Source organism: Chrysemys picta, chromosome 22, assembly GCF_011386835.1.
Source record: "Chrysemys picta bellii isolate R12L10 chromosome 22, ASM1138683v2, whole genome shotgun sequence".
In the NCBI taxonomy this organism is placed as follows: Eukaryota; Metazoa; Chordata; order Testudines; family Emydidae; genus Chrysemys; species Chrysemys picta.
This window is the reverse complement of record NC_088812.1, coordinates 1,162,598-1,186,091: the sequence shown is the minus strand read 5'-3', so window position 1 is coordinate 1,186,091 and position 23,494 is coordinate 1,162,598. Positions and strand designations below refer to the sequence as shown.

Below are 23,494 nucleotides of genomic sequence, written 5' to 3'. Positions count from 1 at the left end.
TTGTTTGCTTAACCAGTACACCAACCACTCCAGCGTGACTGGTCCTCATTTTATTTATCACTCTCCCAATGTGTGTGTCATCTGCAAACTTTATCAATGATTTTGTTTTCTGCCAGGTCCTTGATTTAAAAAAAAATAAAAAATTAGCTAGCATAGGGCCAAGAACCGATCCCCTTAAAAACTGCTTGATGATGATTCCCCATTTATAGTTACATTTTGAGACCTATCTGCCAGTTTTTAATGCCTTTAATGTGTGCCATGTTACTTTTATATTCTAGTTTAATCAAAATGGGTGGTACCAGGTCTACAGAAGTCTAAGTATATTGCATCAATACTATTACCTTTATCAACCAAACTCATAATCTCATCAAGAAAAAGATATCAAATTAGTCTGACAGGATCTATTTTCCATAAGCTCATGTTGATTGATGTTAATTGTTACCCTCCTTTAATTCTATATTAATTGAGTGTCATATCAGCCATTCTGTTATCTTGCTTGAGAGTGATGTCTGGCTGAAGGCCTATAATTACCCAGGTCACCCTATTTACCCAATCTAAAAAGTGGCACACCACTGCTTTCTTCCAGTTTTCTAGAACTTCTCCAAGACTTTATTAGATATCAATATTGACAGTCCACCAAACTCCTCAGCCAGCTGTTTTAAAACTTGTGGGTGCAAGTTATTTGACTGTGATGGTTTAAAAATGTCAACCTTCGGTGGCTTGTCTTTAATATTCTCCATAGGTACTAGTAGACTGGAAAGAGTTACCACCATATGATGAGACTATATAATTATTTTTCTCCAAATACATAACAGAAATATTGAACACTTCTGCCTTTTCTGGGTTGTTATTGAAAATTCTACAATTTCTGTCTAGTAATAGACCAATACCATGGTTAGGATTCTTTTTGTTCCTAATATATTTAAAAATTACATTATCGATCTGTGAGTCACCTGCTGCAGCAGCTGATTTTAAGTGATAGGTTACGTACCCCAGTTAGTAGTTCTTCAATTTCATGTGTGTTCCTTCAGAATTCTTGGAGGAATACACTCTGGTCCTGCTGACTTATTACTGTTTAATTTATCAATTTGTTCCAAAACCACCTCTAATGACACCTCAACCTGGGCCAGTTCCTCAGATTTGACACCTAAAAAGAATGGCTCAGGTGTGGGGATTTTCTCCACATCCTCTGCCTTGACGATCAATGCAAAGAATTCACTTAGGTTTTCCACACCTGCCTTATCGGTGTTGAGTGCTGCTTTAGCTGTGCGCTCAGCTCCTGCCCTCACTTCCTCGTTGACAGGCTCCTGGGACACTTTGCATTTTTTGACTGTTAGTTTTTGTGTCCTTGGCTCGTTGCTCTTCAAATTCGTTCTGGGCCTCACTAAACTTTTACACTCCACGTGCCGGTTGGTGCCTGTGTTCTCCGCGCTGGGGTCTGACTGCCCCTCGTTAAAGGGGTCTTGTGGGGTTTTTTTGGGGGGGGGGGCAGCTCTCACGGGTTTCTGAGGTGAGGGTTGCTGGATTTTTGAACAATCTGCGATTTGTGGTCCTCAGGGCCTGGTGCTGGGGCTTGGTCGCATTTAGCTCCAGGGAAGGCCTGAGGGTCAGCCCTGGCCTGGGGGGCAGAAAAGGGGGAGGGCTGCCTGTGGGGGAGCAGAAGGGGGGGCTGGGGGGGTCGGGTGGATGTGGGGGGCTGGATGGGGGGGGTCAGTGGGGAGGCGTGGATGTGGGGGGGCTGGCTGTGGTGGGGGGTCAGTGGGGGAGGGGTGGATGTGGGGGCAGAAGGGGGCTAGCTGTGGGGGGGGTCAGTGGGGGAGGGGTGGATGGGGGGGCTAGCTGTGGTGGGGGGTCAGTGGGGGAGGGGTGGATGTGGGGGCTAGCTGTGGGGGGCTGGATGGGGGGGTCAGTGGGGAGGGGTGGATGGGGGGGGCTGGCTGTGGTGGGGGGTCAGTGGGGGAGGGGTGGATGGGGGTACTCGAGTCAGGGGGGGGACTTAGTGACGCAATGGGGGACAGGGGTCACTGGGGGGGCAGCGGGGATCACAGCAGCAGCGAGTCAAGGCTCGCTCTACCCTGCCCAATCAATCAGCGCGATGCTAGTGCTGGTGGGCTCTACCGACCAATGGGAAGCGCGGATGCTAGCGGGTGGTTTCTGTCGCTGGCCAATGAGCAGACGGGATGTTATCCCGCTGGCCAGTGGGCGTGTGGGATGCTGGTGGAGGGGCGGGGTTACGATGGCCCAATAGGGAGGCGGGATATTGGCGCCGCTCTTTTCTGACCGTCTCCCTCTCTATGGTCTCAGGAGGCGGAGGGCTCCCAAGATGGCGGTGGTGTCTGTGTCAGGCGCCGCGTCGGTCCCCAGCCCGGAGCCCCCCGGGCTGGAGCCGGGGCTTGGCCCGGACCGAGTCCCCGAGGAGGAGCTGCCCTCGCTGGACCCGGCCGAGGTGCGGAGCCGCCTGGAGCGGAGCTCGCACCAGTTCCGCAACCGCCGCAAGGTCCTGATCCGGGGGCTGCCCGGGGACGTGACCAACCAGGTACCGGGGGGGGGAGTGAGCCGGGGGGGGGGGGCGGGGACGTGACCAGCCAGGTACCGGGGGGGGGGGAGCGAGCCGGGGGGGGGGGCGGGGACGTGACCAACCAGGTACCGGGGGGGGGAGCGAGCCGCGGGGGGGGGCGGGGACGTGACCAGCCAGGTACCGGGGGGGGCGAGCCGGGGGGGGGGGGTACCCGGGGACGTGACCAGCCAAGTATGCGGGGGGGGGGGGGGAGGAGCCGGACACGTGACTAAACAGGTAACGGAGGCGCGGGGGGTGTGTGAGTGGGGACCAGGGACTGGAAACGTCACTACCCAGCCCCTGGAGGGGGGAGGCTGAACCAGACTCGGTTGAGCTGGGGGCCTGGTGTTCGGCTGGGCTGGGTGGGAATGTGATCAACCAGGGGATGGGTGAGGATGTGATGGCTGGGGGGGGGGGGGGGGGAAGAGCTGGTGAGTTCCAGAGGTGCGTTGATGGGGGGGGGGGGGGGGGGCTGGGCCATGAGTGTGACCAATCAGGGAAAATTAGGGATGGGGGGGGAGACTGTTTGTGGGCTGTAATCATGCAGATGGAGAGGGAGGAGTTGGATTAAGAAGCAGGGGTAGTAACAGCATGAAATAGGTGAAGCTTTATCTTATCCCTAGCTCATGGAACAGCCCCTCAGCTGTAACGGGAGGTCAGGTTGAGGGGTGTGACAAATGTCTCCTTTCCCCCGCCCCTTCTGGTGTCCAGGTCTGATCCCTGACTCCTCACCAGGGTCACCTGGATGTTCATGTGGCCTGCAACTGCTTCCTTGTTGGTTTAAACTATAAAACTTCAGTTGATATCTCAGGCAGTGATTAGAATCTTTCCTCTAAACAGCTCCTGGATGACGCAGCAGTAGAGTTGAACAGGCCATTGATGCTATTTGCTGATCCCGTGCTGGTTGGCTTGTGTCGCTGTAATCTTTGGTCCCTGGCTGAGACATGAAGTGACACCCTACTCTCTCCACACCCACAAAAATTGGACTTTGTGGCCTCAAAGCACTTTACAAACATCAGCTAACCCTCTCAACCCCCAAATTTGCTGCAGGTTGTTTTCCTGTTTTGCAGTTGGGATGCAGAGAGGGGAACTGACTTGCCCAGTGCTCCTGGGAAAGTTAGCCAGCCAGCATTCAAATGCTGAGTCTCTCAGTGTATCGGGTAGCTAAAGGGTTATAATTGTTGCTAAAGTTAAATAGTGCAGGGGCACTCGGTTTGGGAGGAGGCACCACCATAGAAATGGATTTTTATACTGCGTGTCCAAGTCTGTTTGCTTCTGATCTGGTGGCAGGCTGCCTTTCTGTAGCCCACTCTTGTCTCCCCAAATTATATTAGTCTTTTCTTCCTCACTTTATTGGACAAGAAATTAAATCTGTATTGCAGGCTATGCCTGTGTGGTATAGAGTATTTCGTTTTAGACAAGCGTGTTTCTCATAATTTAGTTGCTGCTTAGTTTTGATTAGTTAAACTGACTGACTCCCAAAAACTCTGAAGGAGAAGCGGGTCTCATCTAATCAGACTGATTTTTTTCCAATCCTGATTAGGGAGTAGGAAATCTGATTTTTGCTTCTCAGGTGTTTGTGCAAACAACTAGAGTTCATGAGGTCTCATCACCTGAGTATCTGGTTCAAGTGAACCCTCAAACACCAAGAGAAACGTAGTCAATAGCGCCTTGTTTCATTGTGAAACTGGAGATGTTGCATTACTCAAGGTGCAAACCAGTCAATTTCCACAATCCTCAATCTTTTACTGGAATTGGTCTGAATTTCAAGTTGATGCAAAACCCAGAACTCGGTGAATTTTTACTTTTGCTCCAAAATATAACGCAGCTTTAGTCTTTCGTAGACCATCTCCTGCGTAAGAAGCAACACAGGGCTCTGTGCCATAAAAGCACCTTGCTTTCTTGTCCTCTCTTCAGGATGGCTAACGTTTCTATTCAGCTCCCTGCATGGGCTTTTGGATGAGGTGACCTGGCTGTTAGGAAGGACAATGGGACTTTGCAGGAAATCCTTGTGAACACATTTCTATTGTCGTTCCACAGAATCAGCTCATCAGGCCAGCAGGTAATGGTTTGATCCCATGACCTGCTCTCATTGTTCAGCCGGATCACTTGATTTCCTGATGCTGTCCATTGCCTCCAAAGTGTGGTGGCCTGGCTTTCCAGCAGCATGTGTAATTGGTCTCACAAGAAACGGAGCAAGGAGCAGTCCCTCCCGTTGCATTGGAAGGGGAGTGGACGGTGCTTTTTCTGGAATGTCTCAGGCAGCTTAGGGCTCCTTTGTGAAAGCTGGCGTTGCGCACACAAGCTCGCTCATCCACTTCTGCGTGTGGGTTTTCTTGAAGGTAGTCACACTCGTGGCTGGAGCAGGGCGCCAGGATCAGGATTTCTGGGCTTTGTTTCTAGCTCTACCATGGTCTTGCAATGTCATCTAGGGCAAGTTATGTCATCTCTCTCCGTGCTTCCATTTCTCTATCTGTAAAACACCGAGAACCACCTGCTTGTGGGGCGTGGAAAGCTCAAAGTTTATAAGTTACTTGCGCTGCTTAGCTGGGAGCTACTAGAGAAGGGCAAAGTCTTGTGCAAAGCGTTACATGAAATTGCTGCCTGGGGCAGCTGTAACATGGGGATATTAACTCACTGGTTTGAAGATGCCTATCTGAAAGGAGAAGTGTGTGTAACTTCAGGGTAGTGCTGTGGCAAAACACCCAATGTTTGTGTTGGCAAATAGGCTGGCTGTTGCTTGGGTTGATGAGATTGTGCCACTCGGATGACACACGTGCTATATCGTTGGAATGGGATGTTTCTCTGAGGCAGACAAAACGGCAACGTTGAGTGCTCACTACACGTCAGCCGCAGGGGTGTGACGTTGTATGTTAAAAGGATCGGCATCAGCAGCAGGATTTCTCAGTTTGCATCTTGTTTTCCCTTGCTGGGGCGGATTGGGTTTTGTCCCACTAAGTGACTTAGGTCCACGGTAACAACTCGCTGTACAGCCACTCCTTCCACGACAAAGCCCAGCTCCCAGGCCTGCTCCCTGACTGTGGCCAGCTGGCCCCTGTTCGCTCAGCTGGAGAATTCCACTGCACACGTACCCATTCCAGAGCACTGCCCTTGGGGTGACGTGGGAGTGCGAGCGTTCAATCTAAATACTACAGCAAAGGCACGGATCGCACGCCCCGTGAGCATGCAGCAGTGTCAAACCTGCCTTCCCGTGCTATGAAGATGGAGAAAAGCCTCCTTGATTTGAAAGACCAGTCATTGCTGTAATGGAAACTAATCATGTTTGAGGGGTAACCCTGGGAACCAGGCAGTGCATAGGAGCATCTGAACTCAGACGGAGTGTTATCACTTTTCTAGGGGCTCTACGCTCTTCTAGGGTTGAGACTAGGAGAGGTGTCTCAGGAGGTAAAAATGAATCTAATGTGCATAGTGGGCAATTTCTTGTGTCCAGACTGAACTCTGTGACTTATAAACCCAAGGACTGAAGTAGCAGCAGCAAGGCCAGATTGTGGCTTTCTGTGGCGCTCCCAATTCAGACTGCCAGCCCCAGGTCTTGCCTTGATCTCAGTTGTCCCATGAAACCAGAGGGAGTTGTTAAAAACCAGTTTTGTGAAAAACTGGCTAGCTGGAGCAGTCTGAGGTATGCTCCGTCGGGCTTGTTTACTTAGGCGTGTAACCCAGATCTGCCCAAGTGCAAGTAAGTATTTCTGAGGCAGGAAATGCCCGAGACCATCAGCTCTTCTGGAATGTGGTTGTGAGAACCAGCCCTGTTTGGTTTTTATAGTCCGCCCTGCTGCTGACGGACTCTGCTCTCCCTGGCTGTGCTGGGGGTACGACCTGCTGCCCTTTCCCACTAGCTAATTAGGGTCCTGGAGAATTCTGCCAGCTTGGGAATGGAGGGCAGGTGAGGCTCTTCTTAGGAGGTAATGTCACTTCTCTCCTTGGGAGCTGATTTCTCGTTGACTTTGTTTATGCAGGAGGTTCATGATCTGCTGAGCGACTATGAACTGAAGTACTGCTTTGTGGACAAATACAAAGGGACTGGTGAGTAAGCTTCTGTTGCAGAGAGCAAGTCTCTCACGAAGGGGACGTTCTATTTAAATGTTGACTCTTCTCAGATTGAGACTAATCTATGCCAGGACATGCAGCCCACCCACAGGGTGCTGTGTGCGAGTGCTAATCTGCCTCAGTAAGCACAGCTTGCCATGTTGTTCTCTGGCCGTGGTGGGACTGTTCTTTGGGTTGGTCTTCCTTCAGTTGTGCACATTGGATCCTATTAGCGAGGGGGCGAACGTCCTCTGTCGGGAAACTTGGGCTGTGGGGCTTACAGCCCCACCAGACGCTGCTCATGCAACATGGGGTTGTATTGGTTTATGGAACCCACAGGACTGCTTCTCCTGTGCAGTGCTGACCTGAGGGATTTTCGGTCAAGCCAGCCCCTGACTCTCCTTGCAGACTCATCAAGGCAGCACTTTGCAGCTGCTCTGCCTCTCGGACACTTGTACAATCTGTGCGGCTAAAGGTTCCCGTGGACAGAAAAGGCTTGTGGGGTTGCATGAGGTGACTGGGCCATTCACCCCAGGCCGTTCACCGTCCGTCCGAGTGTCAAGGTGGAGGTTGGGATGCGAATGGCTTGAGCCTCTTGCTGCCGTTACGTATTGGGCCTTGCTAGCAATCGCTGGATGCTCCCAGTCTCCTCCCTGTTGGGACATTAGCCCAGGGAGTTAGGACATGGTGTGCTAGCGTCTGGGCCTGTAGGACACCTGCAGACTGTTAATATTGTTTACAATGTTCCAGTGCTTAGACCAAGACTTCCGCCTTGTCCTGAAGGCTGATAGAAAGCATGAGTGTATGATACAGCACATGCTGTTAGCCGACCGTCTAAGTGACTGACTGCCTCGTGGGGAGTTGAGCCCTTTCTAGTAATCTCGAGCCGCTAGGACTGTGCGTGGCTTTGGATGTGTGGGTACGGCCAATGCAGTGTGACTCCGGAGTTGGGGTGGGAATGGCGCTGAAGGTGTGATGCGCTAGCCAGGTGCTTGCTGCTGGGTTGCAGGGTTTCTTGTCCTAACGTCTCTGTTTGCAGCGTTTGTCACCTTGCTGAATGGGGAACAGGCCGAGTCGGCCATCCAGAAATTCCACCTGAGCCAGCTGCGGGACAAGGAGATCTCTGTGCAGCTGCAGCCCACCGACGCCCTCCTGTGCATTGCCAACCTCCCCCAGCTCTACACGCAACAGCAGTTTGAGGAGCTGGTTCGGCCTTTTGGAAACCTGGAGCGCTGCTTCTTGGTGTACAGTGAGAAGACGGGCCACTCCAAAGGCTACGGTTTTGTCGAGTACATGAAAAAGGACTCGGCAGCCAGAGCAAAATCCGAGCTGCTGGGCAAACAGCTGGGGACGCGGACCCTGTATGTTCACTGGACCGATGTCAACCAGCTGACTGTAGACCTGGTTCATTCCAAGTGCCTGTGTGTGGGCAAGTTACCCCCTAACTACAGTGACCTGGAGGAGCTGAGACAGGTCTTCTCAGCCGTCTCTGCCCCGACCTTCTGCCAGGTGAGGAGCTCAGCCCAGGGGTGTTCCTGATGCTGTGTCTGCATGGTGGTGTCGAGACCTGGCCCCGTACAGCACGTAGGATGCGCTGAGGCCTAGTCTGCACTAGAAAAGCCTCGCCAGAGTGGTTATTCTAGCAAAGCCTCTTGGTATAGACCCAGCTTACGCCGGCAAAGAGCGTTTGCTGGTTCCCTGAAAGAAGTCAGCTAGACCGGCAAAAGCCCCTTTTCTGGTATAACCGCGTCTGCGCTAGGGCTTTTGCTGGAATAAAAAAAGCCATAAAACAATCCCACCCCAGTGGCCATTAGCTGGGGATTGGTCCTGCTCTGAGCAGGGGGTTGGACTAGATACCTCCTGAGGGTCCGTCCAACCCTGAGATTCTATGATTAGTGAGCCAGCCAGATCTTCTCAGTGCAGACCTGGCCTAGATGGAAGACACGGTCTGTACCCTGAACGCCTTAGCGCTGCCTTTGAAGGGCTCCCTGCAGGCTGGCAGGGCCAGTGTCAGTGGGAGAGGTTGGATCTCGCCCTGGGGCGGTTCCTGGCTGGGTAAGCTAGCCAAGGTTAATGAAGGCAGTGAGGTTAGGGGGTTCCCTCCCTAGCTAGGATCTTTCATGTAAAGGTTCAGGCCCTTGCCTTTCACTAGGAAAACAACAAGTGTAAATTTGCGTGTCTGGGTAAGTCCTGAAAGTGACCTGTGGGGTGTCCCACTGGAAAGTGCCATCTGGCTTCCTGACACTGGTGTGGAAATGACTTGTCCTTGTGCCATCGGGCTAGTGTCTGTTCAGTCCTCTAGAATGTACCTGCTCCCACGTGCTGGGACGTGGCCATCCGGCTCACGGCCTCTAGCTTTCCTTCGAAGAAAGGGAGGGGAAATGATCCGAGGCTCCCTGCGTTAAGGAACAAAAAGATCGTGAAGCTAAATGCTTTGCAGTTAAACCAGTCTGGCGAAGCTTGGCTCTGTGAGGCAGGCATGGCCTTTAAAGAAGGGGTTTCCAAAGCAGTTGGGTACCCAAATCCCTTTGAAAATCCCACCCGAAACCATGGAGTGCCTGGATGAGGTGGCACCCTCAGACCAGGGCTTTGAGCTCCATTCGAGCCCACCGTAAGGTCCCAATGCCCAGGCCCGAGATCCAGGCGCGTTACGTTTCCAATGGTCTGGATGTGGATTGGAAAAATTCGCAGCCGGAAGGGTCTGAAAGCCCCTGGCCCTGCCAGCACCAGCCAGCACACGGCACCTCTGGCCTTCCTGCGTTAGCAGCCAGCGTCCTGTCCCTATTGTGCTAAGCCTCCTTTTCACTGCCTTGTTTTTGTGCAGCTGGCGTATGGTCAGGATGGCCAGCTGAAAGGCTTTGCAGTCCTGGAGTATGAGTCAGCAGAGATAGCAGAAATGGTCCAGCAGGCCACAGATGGCCTGCCGCTCGCTGGGAACCACGTCCGCGTCTCCTTCTGTGCCCCAGGCCCTCCTGGGCGCAGCATGCTGGCCGCCCTGATAGCTGCACAGGCCACGGTAAGGCTCACTTATCCAACCCTGCTCAGGCAAACTGTGCCGTTACCTCCCCCTTCCCCCGCAGTCTGTTCACGGCTCTGTCCGGAGACCCCCAGGGGCTGCTCCTTGCACCTTTCCAAGGCCAGAGCTCCAGCCTAGAACAGGCTGTCTTAGTTCACACTTCTGGCACGCTGCCTGTTCCAACAACTCTCTGCCCACAGCGCTTCCTTCTGTAGCCTGTAGCTACAGCTTGTGGGCATCCAGTGTTCATTACAAGGGGCAGTTTGTGTGCAAAGCCAGTGCAGATACTGCTAGCCTCCGCTGGACTGAAGGAAACAGGACACGAATTAACTTACTGCTAAAGTGGGAGTTACTGTTCACAGCAGGAAAATCTAACACGGCAGTGTTGTCACCTCAGAAACCGACAGGCTGTTCTGTATGAAGAGTCTTGATGCTCACGTTCCAGGCTCAGAGGGGACAAAGCATCCGCCCTGTCTCTCTGCACCTGAGACGTGGACTGTAAAATGTACCGAGCTCTGGAATTTCAGTTCCTGTCTAGCAAGCAGAATGTCCCACCTTCCTTGCGGGCCAGCGTCCTGCAACTTCCATGTTCTAAATACTCACTTCCTATGCAAGTGAAGATACTAAAAGACCCGTGAGGTTTTGCAGAGAGGGGAGGCTGGGTAGTGAAAGCTGTTAGCTCCATGTGATCCAGTTAGGTCACAATCATTACTAGCCCAATTTCTTCCTCAATCTGAAGCCCGGATCCAGCTCTCAAAAAGAGTAGCGTATATTTGCTTTACAACTCCAGCACTGAACTATTCCATCACAAACACCAACCTGACATCCCTGGCCACTCCCGTACCATTGTTGGTGACCTGGCTTCGTGCTGGGGTTAACAACCCTCTTCCGGTGCTCGCCCAAACTCCTGCTGAATGCACAGCTTGAGCTCCCATTGTCAAGTGCAGCTGTGTAATTCAGACTCCTCTTAGCTTCCGCTGAGTTCTCCCCTCCCCCACGGGCTCCTTCAAATCACGTTCCAGAACAAATGTCAAACCCTCTTGAGCCAGGTTGACAAAGGTATTTAGGCTCCTGGAGCTGCAGGGAGGGCCTGGGTGGTGGTGGTGGGGTTTTGCCAGGCGAGGCACCTGATTTCCAGTGGAAAGTCAATGGGATCATGTGCGTAACTCACTCAGGTGCCGAATGGGATTACAATACGCCTATCTGCATGTTTAGGTGCCTCAATACCTGTGTGCTCTGGCACTGTGTGTACAGCCCTTGGCACGACCCTGCCTGGGGTCTCTGGATGCTGCCATAATGAATAGGGAGATTCAGACTCTGACATCTACAACTTTTTTTTAAGGCGCTTAATCGTGGGAAAGGGCTCCTTCCAGAGCCAAATATCCTTCAGATTCTTAACAGCCTGGGGAACCCCGCTTCGATCCAGCTCTTACTCAACCCCCTACTTCACGGAGCCGTTGGTGGAAAACAGGGTAAGAATGAGTAACGGTGGTGCTACAGCCCTGGTGTCCCTGTTGTAGGGAACAGGGCCCATGGGGTACTGCGAGTGCTGCCCAAAGCTCCCCAGACAGCTAGATTCCCTCTGTGCTGACTCTTCTCTAACCGCGGGAGCAGGTGGAGGTTTGTACCGATGGTCACAGTCGCTCTAGAGCTGGGTGACTGCGCTGCTCCTTCATAAGAAGGAAAACGACCGACCGTGGCTGGGAGCAGAGAGCGGGCTCGAGGCTGAGCCTGTTCAGCTAGGCCGTAGCAAGCCCAGGCTTGTAACGCTCTGTGGGGCTCCAGAGAGGCTGGCCAGCAGCCAGCCACATTCTCCTGTTGAGCTAAGTACGCTGCGAAGGAGCCCAGGGGTTTGACGCTTCCAGGCTCGTTCCCGTTTCGTCCGGGGCCTGCTCGAATTCTCCGCTCTGCTGGCAGCGCTGCCACGGCGCACACGTGACTCCCTGTTTGTGTTTGCATGGTGCTAGCCCAGGGATCGTGTCACTTGGGGGAGCCATGCAGAGCAAGGCGGAGGTGGGAACAAGGCATTCTGCCCCGCTGTGGCCAATGCCGTGTTGCTAGAGGGCCTGTGCCGCCATCCTCCATGCGAGAGTCAGCCCTGTCCGTGTCTTGGCAGCCAGTACCAAAATGGTCTTTTCCTTTTTCTTCCCAGGAATCCTGGGGGCCCCCCCGTCCATGCCGCTCATGACCAACCCAGCCCTCTCCACAGCTCTTCTTCAGCTAGCTCTGCAGAACCAAACGCAAGCACAGCAGGTACTCGCACAAGACACTCCTGGAAGTCTGCTTCAGACTTAAGAATTTCTGGTGCTTGTCTCTGTATTTCTATTGCTCCCGTCACTCGAGCAATTGAGCACCCCAAGAACACTAGCAAATCTATTCTCACGGCACCCCTAGGAGGTGGGAGGTTGGGGAACCCAGGCACAAATTGTCTTCCGTGAGTCTGCTGCAGCCAGGAGTAGAACCAAGCTCTTCTGCGGCTGAGCAGTGCTTTAACCATGGGGCTGTCCCTCCTTTCTAGCTACATCCCGCTTCAGGGGAGTGGGGTGAAATTTCACCCCCCCCTCCCCCAGTTATAAACAGGCCCTTCTGTGAAAGTAGAAGCTGAATAACAGCCAGACTTTCAGAAGTGGCCACTGAATCCAACTGGTTAAAAGACAGGGAACAAAGGGTAGGAATAAATGGTAAATTTTCAGGATGGAGAGGGGTAACTAGTGGTGTTCCCCAAGGGTCAGTCCTAGGACCAATCCTATTCAACTTATTCATAAATGATCTGGAGAAAGGGGTAAACAGTGACGTGGCAAAGTTTGCGGACGATACTAAACTGCTCAAGACAGTTAAGACCAAAGCAGACTGTGAAGATCTTCAAAAAGATCTCACAAAACTAAGTGATTGGGCAACAAAATGGCAAATGAAATTTCATGTGGATAAATGTAAAGTAATGCACACTGGAAAAAATAACCCCAACTATACGTACAATATGATGGGGGGCTAATTTAGCTACCACTAATCAGGAAAGAGATCTTGGAGTCATCGTGAGTAGTTCTCTGAAGACGTCCACGCAGCGTGCAGCGGCAGTCAAAAAAGTAAACAGGATGTTAGGAATCATTCAAAAAGGGATAGAGAATAAGATGGAGAATATCTTATTGCCCTTATATAAATCCATGGTACGCCCACATCTTGAATACTGCGTACAGATGTGGTAGTCTCATCTCAAAAAAGATATACTGGCACTAGAAAAGGTTCAGAAAAGGGCAACTAAAACGATTAGGGGTTTGGAACGGGTCCCATATGAGGAGAGATTAAAGAGGCTAGGACTCTTCAGCTTGGAAAAGAGGAGACTGAGGGAGGATATGATAGAGGTCTATAAAATCATGAGTGACGTGGAGAAAGTGAATAAGGAAAAGTTATTGTATTTGTTCCCATCATACAAGAACTAGGGGCCACCAAATGAAATGAATGGGCAGCAGGTTTAAAACAAATAAAAGGAAGTTCTTCTTCACGCAGCGCACAGTCAACCTGTGGAACTCCTTGCCTGAGGAGGTTGTGAAGGCTAGGACTATAACAGGGTTTAAAAGAGAACTAGATAAATTCATGGAGGTTAAGTCCATTAATGGCTATTAGCCAGGATGGGTAAGGAATGGTGTCCCTAGCCTCTGTTTGTCAGAGAGTGGAGATGGCTGGCAGGAGAGAGATCACTTGATCATTACCTGTTAGGTTCACTCCCTCTGGGGCACCTGGCATTGGCCACTGTCGGAAGACAGGACACTGGGTTGGATGGACCTTTGGTCTGACCCAGTGTGGCTGTTCTTATGTTGTGTGCCCAGTTTGAGATGCCCTTGGGCCTGACTCTTCCCATAACTCTGGTCAGGTACACAAATCTCTCTCATGCGTGTGCACCCGCACACAGACACACTGAGTGACTTTCCGAAAACGTTGGCCTTGAGCCCTTGCCCGCCAAACCTACAGCTGGAGAACTGAATCCAAACTCTTTGCCATCTCTGTCAGTGGCGCCCTGCAGTGCCCCCTTACACTTTCCTGTCTGTTTGCCTCGCTCTCTTTCACCCTCATGAACTGGTTTTGCTCCTGACGGCGTCCCCCACCTCCCCAGAGCGGCTGTTGTCAATCTGAGCATTTGGAGGCTGGCTTAATGCAGACTCCAGCTGTTCTTAGCTAACATCTGCTCCTTTAGCCTCCCTGGTTCATGAAGTGATCTGTCTTTCTGGTCTGTCTGTCTTTGCTTTGCTCTCTGCCCCAGAAGGCATTGCTTGGGAGCTCCCTGTTACTGCAGAACCAGGTGTGGGCGCAGCTGCTGCAGAACAAGGAGAACCAGGCCGTACTCCACGTGAGTGGTAGAGGGCTTCCTGTGTGTGTGTGTGTGTGTGTGTGTGTGTGTGTGGAGACGCAGCGCCAGATGCACCCTCAGGCCTGTTCCGAATTCCACTCGTGCGCTGCCCTTAGGGCTGGGTTGTGACACACGGAGCAAGGAGCGGTGTGTATGCTGCACTGTCCTGGGGGGCAGACACCCCCACCTGTCCCACTTTCTCCTGTCACCTCCTTACTGCTGGTCTAGGGTTCGACCCTCCTGCCATGGAAGTCAATGGTGCCTTGCCACTGCACGGCCACAGAAGCAAGCTCCAGGCTGGATCCAGGGGCCTGTGTAGGGCTGTAAGGGGGTTCTGGGGTGGGCATGTCGCAGGTCATCTCTTTGGGCTCGGTAGTACCTGTCTGAGCGGAGCCCCTCTCTGCCTCATGGGTAAGGCTCAGGTAACTGGGTTTCAGGCAGATGGGCTGGTACCTAAGCAGGGCTTCTGCCGGTGGAAGAGCGTGTGCCAACCAGGCCCGTGACCGCATTCCGTTGCGGCACCGTGAGTTCCGTGTTGTGGAATAAGTGGCACAAGCGGGTCTTGTGGCTGGCGGGTTTGGGCCTCTCAGCGTTGGTTCTGTTGGCCAGTGTTAATGTCTCCGTTTGTTAGTGACACAGGCCTCGGGGTGAGCTGAGCTGGCCCCTTGGTTCTAGTGAAGCAAGCGGCCTGGACAGAGGGGAGGGCGCGGCGTGGGACTAGCCTGGTTCTATTTTCAGTGGTTTGTCTGTTTAAAGAGCCATGAAATTGCTGCAGCCCGTCTCCCTGGCGGCCCCTCCAGGGAGAGCTTTGAAATGGAAATAGTGCTCTGGAACGACCAGCCGCGGCTGTGGTGTGCCCCTCTCCGGGGAAAAGAGAGCCAGCGAGTGCTTGCACTGAGCTTACACTAGCAAGTTGTGCTGTGTTGAGATCACTCCATTGCCAGCTGAGCTTCCAGCCCATTCCCTTGGGAAGCGCTAGCTAGAACTGCTCTCTGCAGCAGCGCGTTGGGTCCCTGAGCATGCACAGACTGCCAGATCTTCTGTCCTCTCTTCCATTCCTGGGAAGCTCCAACTTCCCCTCCCGTCTGTAAATGTGCAAAGCCTCCTGTGTCCGACCCCTGCTTACCTGGGAGGGGTGCGCTTGGACTGCGATCGCAGCACCTCCTTAGCACAAGATCCCCCGGCTGCAACCGGACATCGGGGATTTGGCCCGGCCTCCCCACCCGCTGCTCTTCTGGAATGGCCAGCTCTGCTGGTGAGGGTGACGGGCCAACGTCCTGCCCATGACTGCGTAGGGCCCAGATTATTTCAGGGCACATCAAGGGGCTTTTCTGGCTGAACCGATAGCGGGTGGCAAGCTGCGGTGTAACTGCAGGGCACCACCTGTCCATGTGGACCCTGGTACAGCGCGCTTGGGTCGACTCGGTTTGGAAACAGCCGGCCCAAGGGCTCTAGGGCAGCGGCTCTCAACCTTTCCAACGACCGTCCCCCTTTCAGGAGTCTGTCTTGTGTACCCCCCAAGTTTCACCTCACGACTGGCTTACAAAATCAGACCTAAAAATACCAGTGTTGCAGGCCACGGTGACTGAAAAATGGCTGGCTTCCTCGTTTTTACCATGTAATTCTCAAATAAATCAATTGGAATAAGTCTTGTATTTACCTTTCAGTGCATAGCACAGAGAGCCGTAGAAACAAGTCACTGTATGAAATTTTAGTGTGTACTGACTTGGCCAGTGCTTTTTATGTAGCTTGCTGTAGAACTAGGCAAATCTCTAGATGTATTGATGTACCCCTTGGCAGAGCCCTGCGTGCCCCAGGGGTACATGTGCTCCTGGTTGAGAACCGCTGCTCCAGGGAACTCTTCATGTGCACGTGCTAGTGAGCGCGTGGCAGGCTAGTACGCTGCAGGTTCTGCCCCCTGCATGAACTGCTCGTGCAGGGCCTAGAGTGGAGTGGCACCGTAGGCGCCGATTTGCTTGGGTTGGCTTCTTGCAATGTTCTCACTGCTTGGCTGCACCGCTGGTATTTCATACTAACCGCGTTTCCCGCTGTGCCTTCTGCTTGGCCTTTAACCTGCCTCTTGTTTGCAGAAACCCGGGATCTTGGGGGACTCTCCTCTCAGTTCTCTACAGCACGGCACCTTGGGGTTGGCGACCGCCCCGGCTCAGCCTGGAAGCTCGCTGCTGGGAGAACTCGCCTCAGGTAACGCTGTGGGTTTGTGGCACGAGCCGACTGCTCGGGAGTCGTGATTCCTGCAGCATGTGCTGGATGCTGGGCAGAGCTGCAGCCGCTCGCGTGAGAGCAGCTTCGGTTCTCTGTGCAGTGCCGCATCCCAGACGCTGGGGTTTGCGGTTCCTGCCACCCTGGGCGCTGCCCGTTCACCGTGCCGCCTCGCGCATGGAGAAGTAGCTGCCATGCGCGTCACTGGAGATTGCTGTGCTGGCATTGACTCGGGGGTCTAAAGCACTGGCGTGTTGGTCTGCAGATAACCCTGGAGGAGGGCAGAGCCCTTTAGGAAGCCCTGGGGTGTGTTAAGATTTATCGGGTGTTGGTCAGAGCCCTCCGCCCTCTCTGGCGTAGAAGCCGTTGGCGTGGGCCTGCAGAGGAGGCTGCCCAACCCTAGCAGCAGGTGTCTGGGCGCCGAGCTCAGATGCGGGCGTGTGGGCGAAGGGGAGGGTGGAAGAGGTTGCTGAGTGACGGTCTGTAAAGCGGTGGCATCTCCTCTCCCCAGGGGGGCCTCTGCCTGCTGACATGACACAGGGGCACGTGAAGTCACCGATCCTGCCTTCGGGGGGCATGCCCCTGGCATCCTTCCAGGGACCAGTGGGGACAGAGAGAGAGAACTCGGCAATGGGGCCGCAGGTGTCCCAGCTGACCCCATCTCCTGGAACCCCATCAACCCTGCCGGGCCTCACCACCTCCATCCTGGGATCGGTGATCAGTGGACTTCAGAAACCAAAGCAGATGGAGAACGGGGTAAGAAGAGCAGCTGTGTTCAAAGTCCACCTAGAACAAGCGCTTCCCACTCCCCATATACTGCCTGCTCCCCAGTCTGTTCGGTGCATCCTTAAGTCTGTAACACTTCCAGCCTCTTGTCCCCGGCAAAGCAACGTAGCGGCCGGCAGGAGTCTGAACGGCCTGTGCGTTTTCCTGTCCTCCTGACGCTCCTCCGAGCGGCCTGCCTCGGGGCCGCACTAATCCCCGGGACTCCTTCTCTCCTAGGTCTCGCTGCTGGGGGAGCCGCCCAAAGACTTCAAGATTCCTCTCAACCCTTACTTAAACCTGCACAGCCTTCTTCCTGCAAATAGCCTGGGAGGTGAGCTGGCGGGGGCTGCCCCTTTAAACTGGCAGTAGGAAAAGCTTGGGTGTCGTGCAGCATGGCTCTTCAACGAAGTGCGCCCTGAAAGGGGCGGACAAGGCTAGAACTGAACCTGAGCCGGGACCAGAGCAGGGCTGCAGACTAGACCACGTCTCGGCCTGCAAACCTGGGGGGGTAGGGCTAGACTCCTGCTGCTTCAGCTCACTGCCTGTTTGCACGTGGGAGAGGGATTGTCACTCAAGCGGTGACGTTAGGAGTCTGCTAACGTGCATCTCCAGTGCTACCACAGGCCAGCCTGGGACCTAGCACTTGGCTTGTTCAGGCAAAGGCCGGTTGGGAGACTCAGTTTGAATGAGGGTGGGGGCAGACGTCGCCTGTTGACCTCCTGCACGGGGTCGCGGGTCCCCACTTGAGAAGCGAAGTCACTTGCCCAGGGGCAGTTGGTGTCAGAGCCAAGAGCAGGAGCAGCCATTAGTCAGGGCAGCATGGTGGACTCGGGTAGGGCAGAGATCCTGCGGTGTTCGAGCTTAGGGGTTAAACTCCGTGGATGGCAGGCCAGAGGGACAAATGACTTCAGTTTTGCCTTGTGCGCGTTACTGAAGCGAGGTCAGGCTCAGTCTCCAGCACACTGCTAATGCCCCCCGGGGCGACGGTACTGTCTGGGACTGTCCCTCTAGCAGGCATGGGGCGTCCGGGGGAAGGGAATCCCGAGGGCTGCGAGTTTCCAAGGAGAGCTGCCTCTCCCTGGGGGCAAAGGGCTGGGCCAAACAGTGCATCTGCGTAATGGGACAGCCTGCAGTAATTTCCCTTGTAACAGAGCCAGAGTAGCTGGGCCCTTGGCTATCTGCCTGGTGCTAATGAGTAACGCTCTTCTGCAGGTGGTGCCAATAAAGCATTTAATCTGAAGGCGGGAGTGCTGGGTAATGTTTCCAATCCCAGAATCCCACAACCCGCCATGGCCGACCCATCGCTGCCCTCTCCCGGGCTGGCAGGAGACAACTATGCTTTTGACTATCAGCCGGTAAGTACCTTGGGGCAGGACAGAGCATTAGCCCAGACGTCAGCTGGGACGAGTAGAGTCCTCCCGGTATTAAAGCAGCAGAGCAGGGAACAGAACCCAGGCGTCCTGCCTGCTCTTCTCCGGTTTTCTCCCTGCCTGGTCAGGCACACCCTTGAGCCACCTGATCTTGTGTTCTGGCCTCTGGAAATGCCTATTGCTCTTTTCTGTCTCCTGGAAGGACTTGGGATCCCGAATGTACGCCCAGTCGAGGGACCACGCTGGGCCCATCCTGGGCGGATTTGGACACAGCAGGCACAAGGTAACTTCTGCTGGTGCTCAGCTAGGAGCTGAGCCATGGGGCTGTTCGGAGTGCAACCGGCTGGGTTCTGAACCCTCCTCTTCCTAGGCTACAATGCACTGGACCGGCAGCTCTGAGAGACTCAGCTCTCCCCAGCCCCTCGCGTGCTCCTTCAGTCTCTGCCTTCCCAGTTCTCCCATTCTTCACCCCTGCAGCTTCTGGGGTTAACGGCCTCTATCTGGGGGTGTGGCCTGCAGCTGTTGGGGCTCCCTGGTTGGCTGGTTTAGGGGTGTGGGAGGAGCCTGCCTGGGTCACTAGAAGTGGCATGCATCAGGTTCTGTGGAGTTCTGCCCTGCGTGTGCCCTGCAGCTCTGTACAGCTTTCTGGATGCTTCTCCCAGCACCTTTGCCCAGCTGATCAGTACCACAGTGGCACCAGGCAGTTGCCTGTCCCGTGTGTCCATGGCTGCTCATGAGGGTATCGATAACAAGGGCCTGATTTGTGGATCTCCTCGGGGCAAGCTGTCAAGTGCAGATACCATTCCCGGCTGGCCAGAAAGTCGGTCATGTGTCTGCTTGCTGCTCAGAGAACAGCTGTCAGCCTTGCCCAGAGCAGGGGGCTGTTAGGTCATGTTGGCCAGTGTCTTCCAGCCAACACGCTGGAAAGTCCAGTGCAGACGGGACATACCATCTCTGTAGCGGGGTTTGTTGGAGCCGGGGGGAGGTACCTGCTGCCTTGTCGACATTTGATTTCCAGTGTGTTAGAGCACACTAGCCAATCCCTAGCCTCACACCTTTCTATACTCGGCTAGCCCAGGCCTTCGGGCTCCACGGTGGCATGTTCTTGCTTTTCCACGAGTCCTGTGGGCTTGCTTCAAGCGGGATCCCGCCCAGCAGCCCCCCTTCCCTGAGCAAGAGGGGGTATTGTGTCCTTTGCGCCAAAGAGAATTTGGTCTCATTGTGTACGTCTACACTGCAATAAAACCTGTGGCACAGAGTCTGAGTCCGGGTCAATTGACTCAGGCTGCGGGGTGAAAATTGCGGTGTAGACATTTGGGTTGGGGCCCTGGCTCTGAGACCCTCCCCTCAGCGGGGTTTCGGATCCCCAGCCCGAACATCTACGCTAGTTTTCAGTCCTGTAGCCCAAAGCCAAGTCAGTTAACCCAGGCCTGCGGTGGGTCTTGGACCGCATTGTAGACACACCCATTGATCTATTTCCACGCTGCAGAGCACGGAGGCACAGCCTGCAGTTCTGCCTCCGGGGGGCTGGACCGAGCCTCGATCCAGCTTGTGACCCGGAGCCGCTTCTCTTCCAGATGTCTTCATCTCCTGGATTTGAGCGGAGCAGCTTGGGGCCACCCCTGCCGCCCTTCTACTCAGGATCCCCAACCTCCTACTTCACCAGTGGCCTTCAAGCTGGGCTTAAACAAAGCCACCTGAACAAAGTGAGACGTCGCTTCTGCGTGTGCCGGGAAGGGAGTGTCTGGGCTCTCTGCTGCTAAGGGAGCAGACGGGTGTGCTCGCTCGCACCCGGGTTTCCGCTAGTTCGGAGACTCAAAGATCCAGCCAGGCGGCTTGGTGATTCCTGGCGGGGAGACCAACCCAGATCCCAACCTGCGGTGGCTCTGCACAGCCGGGGTTTTACAGTGGCTGTGGGGTCTTAGCTTTTAATAGAAAAGGCCAGGCCTTCGCCTTGCTCTGGCGCTGCCATGAAATGGGGCCGCCTGGCGGATGAGCAAGCCGGCCAGTTGTAAGCTCTCAAGGCAGAGGGGTGGCGTGAAGATGTGACCTGGAGGCTGGTACCTTCCCTTTGGGGTGAAGGTTCAGCCAGGAGTGATTAGAAATGGCCTGATATTTGAAGCCCGGCCCTTCCTGTAAGACTCACTGAGCCAGCTGCTCCCTGGAGGAGAATGGGTACGTTCCCTACTGTCTCGATGTCGCATTCAGTGCCATAAAATCTGCCACTAGGGTCGCACGCCAGGAGCTGCAGCTGCAGCCCCGTTCCCTAGCGGGAGGGGAGAGATGGTCAGATGTGCGCGCAGAATGCTAGCCCCCTCGAGGTGGGAATAGGTCTCTGCTGGGTCCCGTGAATGGCAGGCGGCTGTGTTGACAGTGGAACTGCAGGGTGCTTGTGGGCCCCACGCAGTGCTGGTAAACAGGGACATCAGTGGCGACTCCTCTCTCTTCCAGGCAGTAGGGATGCCACCTGTGGGCACCGGGGACAATATCCTGGGCTTGGGACCAAACAGCCATCCCCACGGCTCCCACTCCAAGGTGAGTAGCTCTGGGGACGAGGGCAGAGCTTTGCTACCGACCTGCACACCACCACTCCCCCCTCCCCGGGTGCTTTGCCAGTCCCCTGACGCTCAACTTCCCACTGTCTTTTCCAGACTCCGATCGGGGGCCAGAAACGGGCCTTCTCCCACCTGCTGCCATCCCCAGAGCCCAGCCCGGAGGGCGGCTACGTCGGACAGCATTCTCAGGGCCTGGGAGGGCACTATGCAGACTCCTACCTGAAGCGGAAGAGGATATTTTAACCCCTTCCCTGCTGAAGCACTATCATCCCCATCGCGTGTAAATCTTGTACAAACTTTTTTTTAACGTTAGTCTTGATTTTGAGGTTTTTACGTGTGTGAGAAAGACTTGGCTTCTCTGAGCGGGGTGGGAAGCCCCACAGGCTTCCTGCCGGAGGATGGGCCTTTCCAATTACCCTCCTCCCCCCCCCCCTCCCTCACCCCCCGTTCCAGAACCAGCACCTGTCTGCATTGCAGGCAGCCGGAGCGGAGGCAAGCACTCTGAAAACGTACTGTGCGGGGGGAGGACAAAGCTTACCCCCGTGGCCCCTGTTGCTGCTGCTGCTCGGTGCCTCTCTGTGGGGCGGAACCTGCTGGAGTCGTGCTGTATTCTGATTGCAGTAACTGGGAACCTACAAACAATCCTGAGAGGACAGTAAGTCCGAGGGAGATGCATGTTCCCTGCCTTAAACTGCTGCTTCAGAGAGAGGAATGTAACTGACTCCAGCAGGTGCCCTCTGCTCACCGTAATGTGAGCCTGGATGTTCTGGTAGCGCAGAGGTGGTGATCTAGGGGGCAGCGATTCGGATACACGTACAGCGTTCTTGTTACGCCGTGGGACTCCAGATCTGCCTGGTTCCTGGCCCCACCCTGCTCAAAGCCTTCAGAGCTGCATCTGGGATGCAGCGCTCCCTAGAGGCTTAGGCTGAGCTCCAGGTCTCAGGCCCCGCCTGCCTCTCCAAATTCCTGTTCTGTTTTGTTTTTTTTAAAACCCTTCAGATGCTGACGTTTTACACTTTAGTTTGGTAATGAGATTTGTAAGTTGCCTTTTTAATTCATGCTTTGGTTTTTATTTCCTTTTTTAACTAGCTAGGAGCAGGAATCTTGGTCCACTGTAAGGTCGCTGAGCCTGGTCATTCCTTTTTTTTTTTTAGTTTCTCCCTCCTGGGCATGAACTTTTGTTCTAGAAGTTTCTTTTGGGGTGGGGGGAGTCAAACATTTTCCTTGATTTCTATTTTGCTGAGTCTTGCAGTAGGTGCCAGCTGCAGCGCGGCAAACAGACCTGCTTTTCCTGCAGCCCGGCAGCCTCCGGACACTGCTTCCCAGGAAGCCGATCTGCCTCCCCCCTCCTGTTGACCAAGCTTGGAGGGCGGCTGTGGTTTCGTGATATCCGACACGAGGCCGCCCTTGTGTTTGGTGTGGAACTAGACGTTCAGCCGTTTGCACCCTCTCTCCAGCTGCATTTTTAATATGGCATTAAATGTAGTTGAGCCAATGTGGTAGAATGCTGGCAGCTTTGGGTCTCAAGCCCTGGACGGTGTGTGCTGCTGGGAACGGGATGGTTAATGCCTCGGGACCGAGCCGCTAGCCAGCTGAGAGAGTCGAGCGGGCGGCAGAGCTGCTAAGCAAGCCGGGGTCCTGCTGGCCTCCATGGATAAGCTGTTTTCTCTCGGCGGGGGGGGGGGGGGATTTGCAGGTCTGTTTGTATAGAGACTCCCCACCCTCTCTTGATTTGGGGTTTATAAAGTTGCTACCATGTTTCTACTGTAGATGCTGTCTGGCTTGCTGTATTTGTGGGGCTTCCAAGCCCTCGAGAGCTGGACATTGCCTTTCCAAAGTAAAGAGAGATTTATATCGAGCCTTGTCCCCTTTCTATACTTGCTGTAAAAATGTGTCATTTTCTGAACACTTTTGCACCTCCCTTGGAGCTGCACCGCACCCAGGGGCCACTGGCCAGAGGGTGGTCTGGGAGCCAGGCAGACTGGATTGAATCAGGTTTCTCTTGGCCATGGCTAAGTCCATGGACACTGGCAGGTGCGTCCATCCAGCTACATGTTAGACCCTTCAACTTTCTGTCCCCAGGGAGACTTCACTGAGCTAACAGTCCTGGTGATTCACTGGCCCCGTCACTCCAATACTGCCCCCTACAACCTCCCAGCAGCTTTTAGCATCCAGACACCCCCTCCCCCCTTTGCTACACTGATCTGCATCCCCTCTTGCTTTTACATGAAGGCCTGGGGTAAGTCATAGATCATGTCCAGCGAGGTCTATATTGGTAACAGAAGCCCAGCACAGCTGCAATCAGACCCAGTTCCCTTCCTGCCACTCGGCTCCAAGTGCAGCTGCTGAGCCCGGCTTTCACATCTCTGCTGTCTTGTTCTCATTTTTACTTCATGCCTGCCTTGATTGTTTCCCATCTCCGCCCTTTTCTGGTCATTGCTTGCTGCTGCAGGATGTGGGTAGCAGCTCTTGTGCTCTGGCCTGAGTCAGGGTTCAGCTGGGAACCCAGCTCCATGCAAATGTTTTGTTTGCTGAATTGAAAATTTTTAAGGGAAGAAAAAAATTTGTAATGAGCTCCCTGCACCTGACTTTATCCTTATTAATGTTTTGTAGGGTGGGACA

General features: G+C 54.2%; 2 protein-coding genes across 4 annotated transcripts in view; one reads left to right on the top strand and one right to left on the bottom strand.

Moving 5' to 3' along the window:
* The window catches only part of LOC135977035 (uncharacterized), a 348,641-nt gene that overhangs the window by 164,164 nt on the left and 160,983 nt on the right, over positions 1-23,494 (bottom strand). The gene's annotated exons all lie outside the window — the stretch shown is intronic.
* Positions 2,228-22,730, top strand: RAVER1 (ribonucleoprotein, PTB binding 1). Of its 3 annotated transcripts, none has more exons than XM_008176014.4 (15): positions 2,275-2,536; positions 6,535-6,601; positions 7,644-8,113; positions 9,429-9,620; positions 10,963-11,092; positions 11,773-11,873; positions 13,879-13,962; positions 16,053-16,164; positions 16,694-16,938; positions 17,185-17,278; positions 18,160-18,302; positions 18,520-18,600; positions 19,895-20,023; positions 20,769-20,852; positions 20,969-22,730. In XM_008176014.4, exons 1-15 carry the CDS (start codon positions 2,324-2,326, stop codon positions 21,113-21,115), a joined length of 2,292 nt encoding a protein of 763 aa, XP_008174236.2. In that variant the 5' UTR covers positions 2,275-2,323; the 3' UTR covers positions 21,116-22,730. The 3 variants fall into 3 exon arrangements, with proteins under 3 accessions (XP_008174237.2, XP_008174236.2, XP_008174235.2); XM_008176013.4 differs by having other exon boundaries at positions 13,876-13,962; XM_008176015.4 differs by lacking the exon at positions 13,879-13,962 and having other exon boundaries at positions 2,228-2,536.

Excerpts from the sequence above, each read along its gene's own strand:
- RAVER1 (XM_008176013.4), top strand. The coding sequence starts at position 2,324 with ATGGCGGTGGTGTCTGTGTCAGGCGCCGCGTCGGTCCCCAGCCCGGAG. Across the intron at positions 18,303-18,519 it reads ATGCTTTTGACTATCAGCCG|GACTTGGGATCCCGAATGTA; the intron begins GTAAGTACCTTG and ends GTCTCCTGGAAG. Across the intron at positions 18,601-19,894 it reads TTGGACACAGCAGGCACAAG|ATGTCTTCATCTCCTGGATT; the intron begins GTAACTTCTGCT and ends CTTCTCTTCCAG.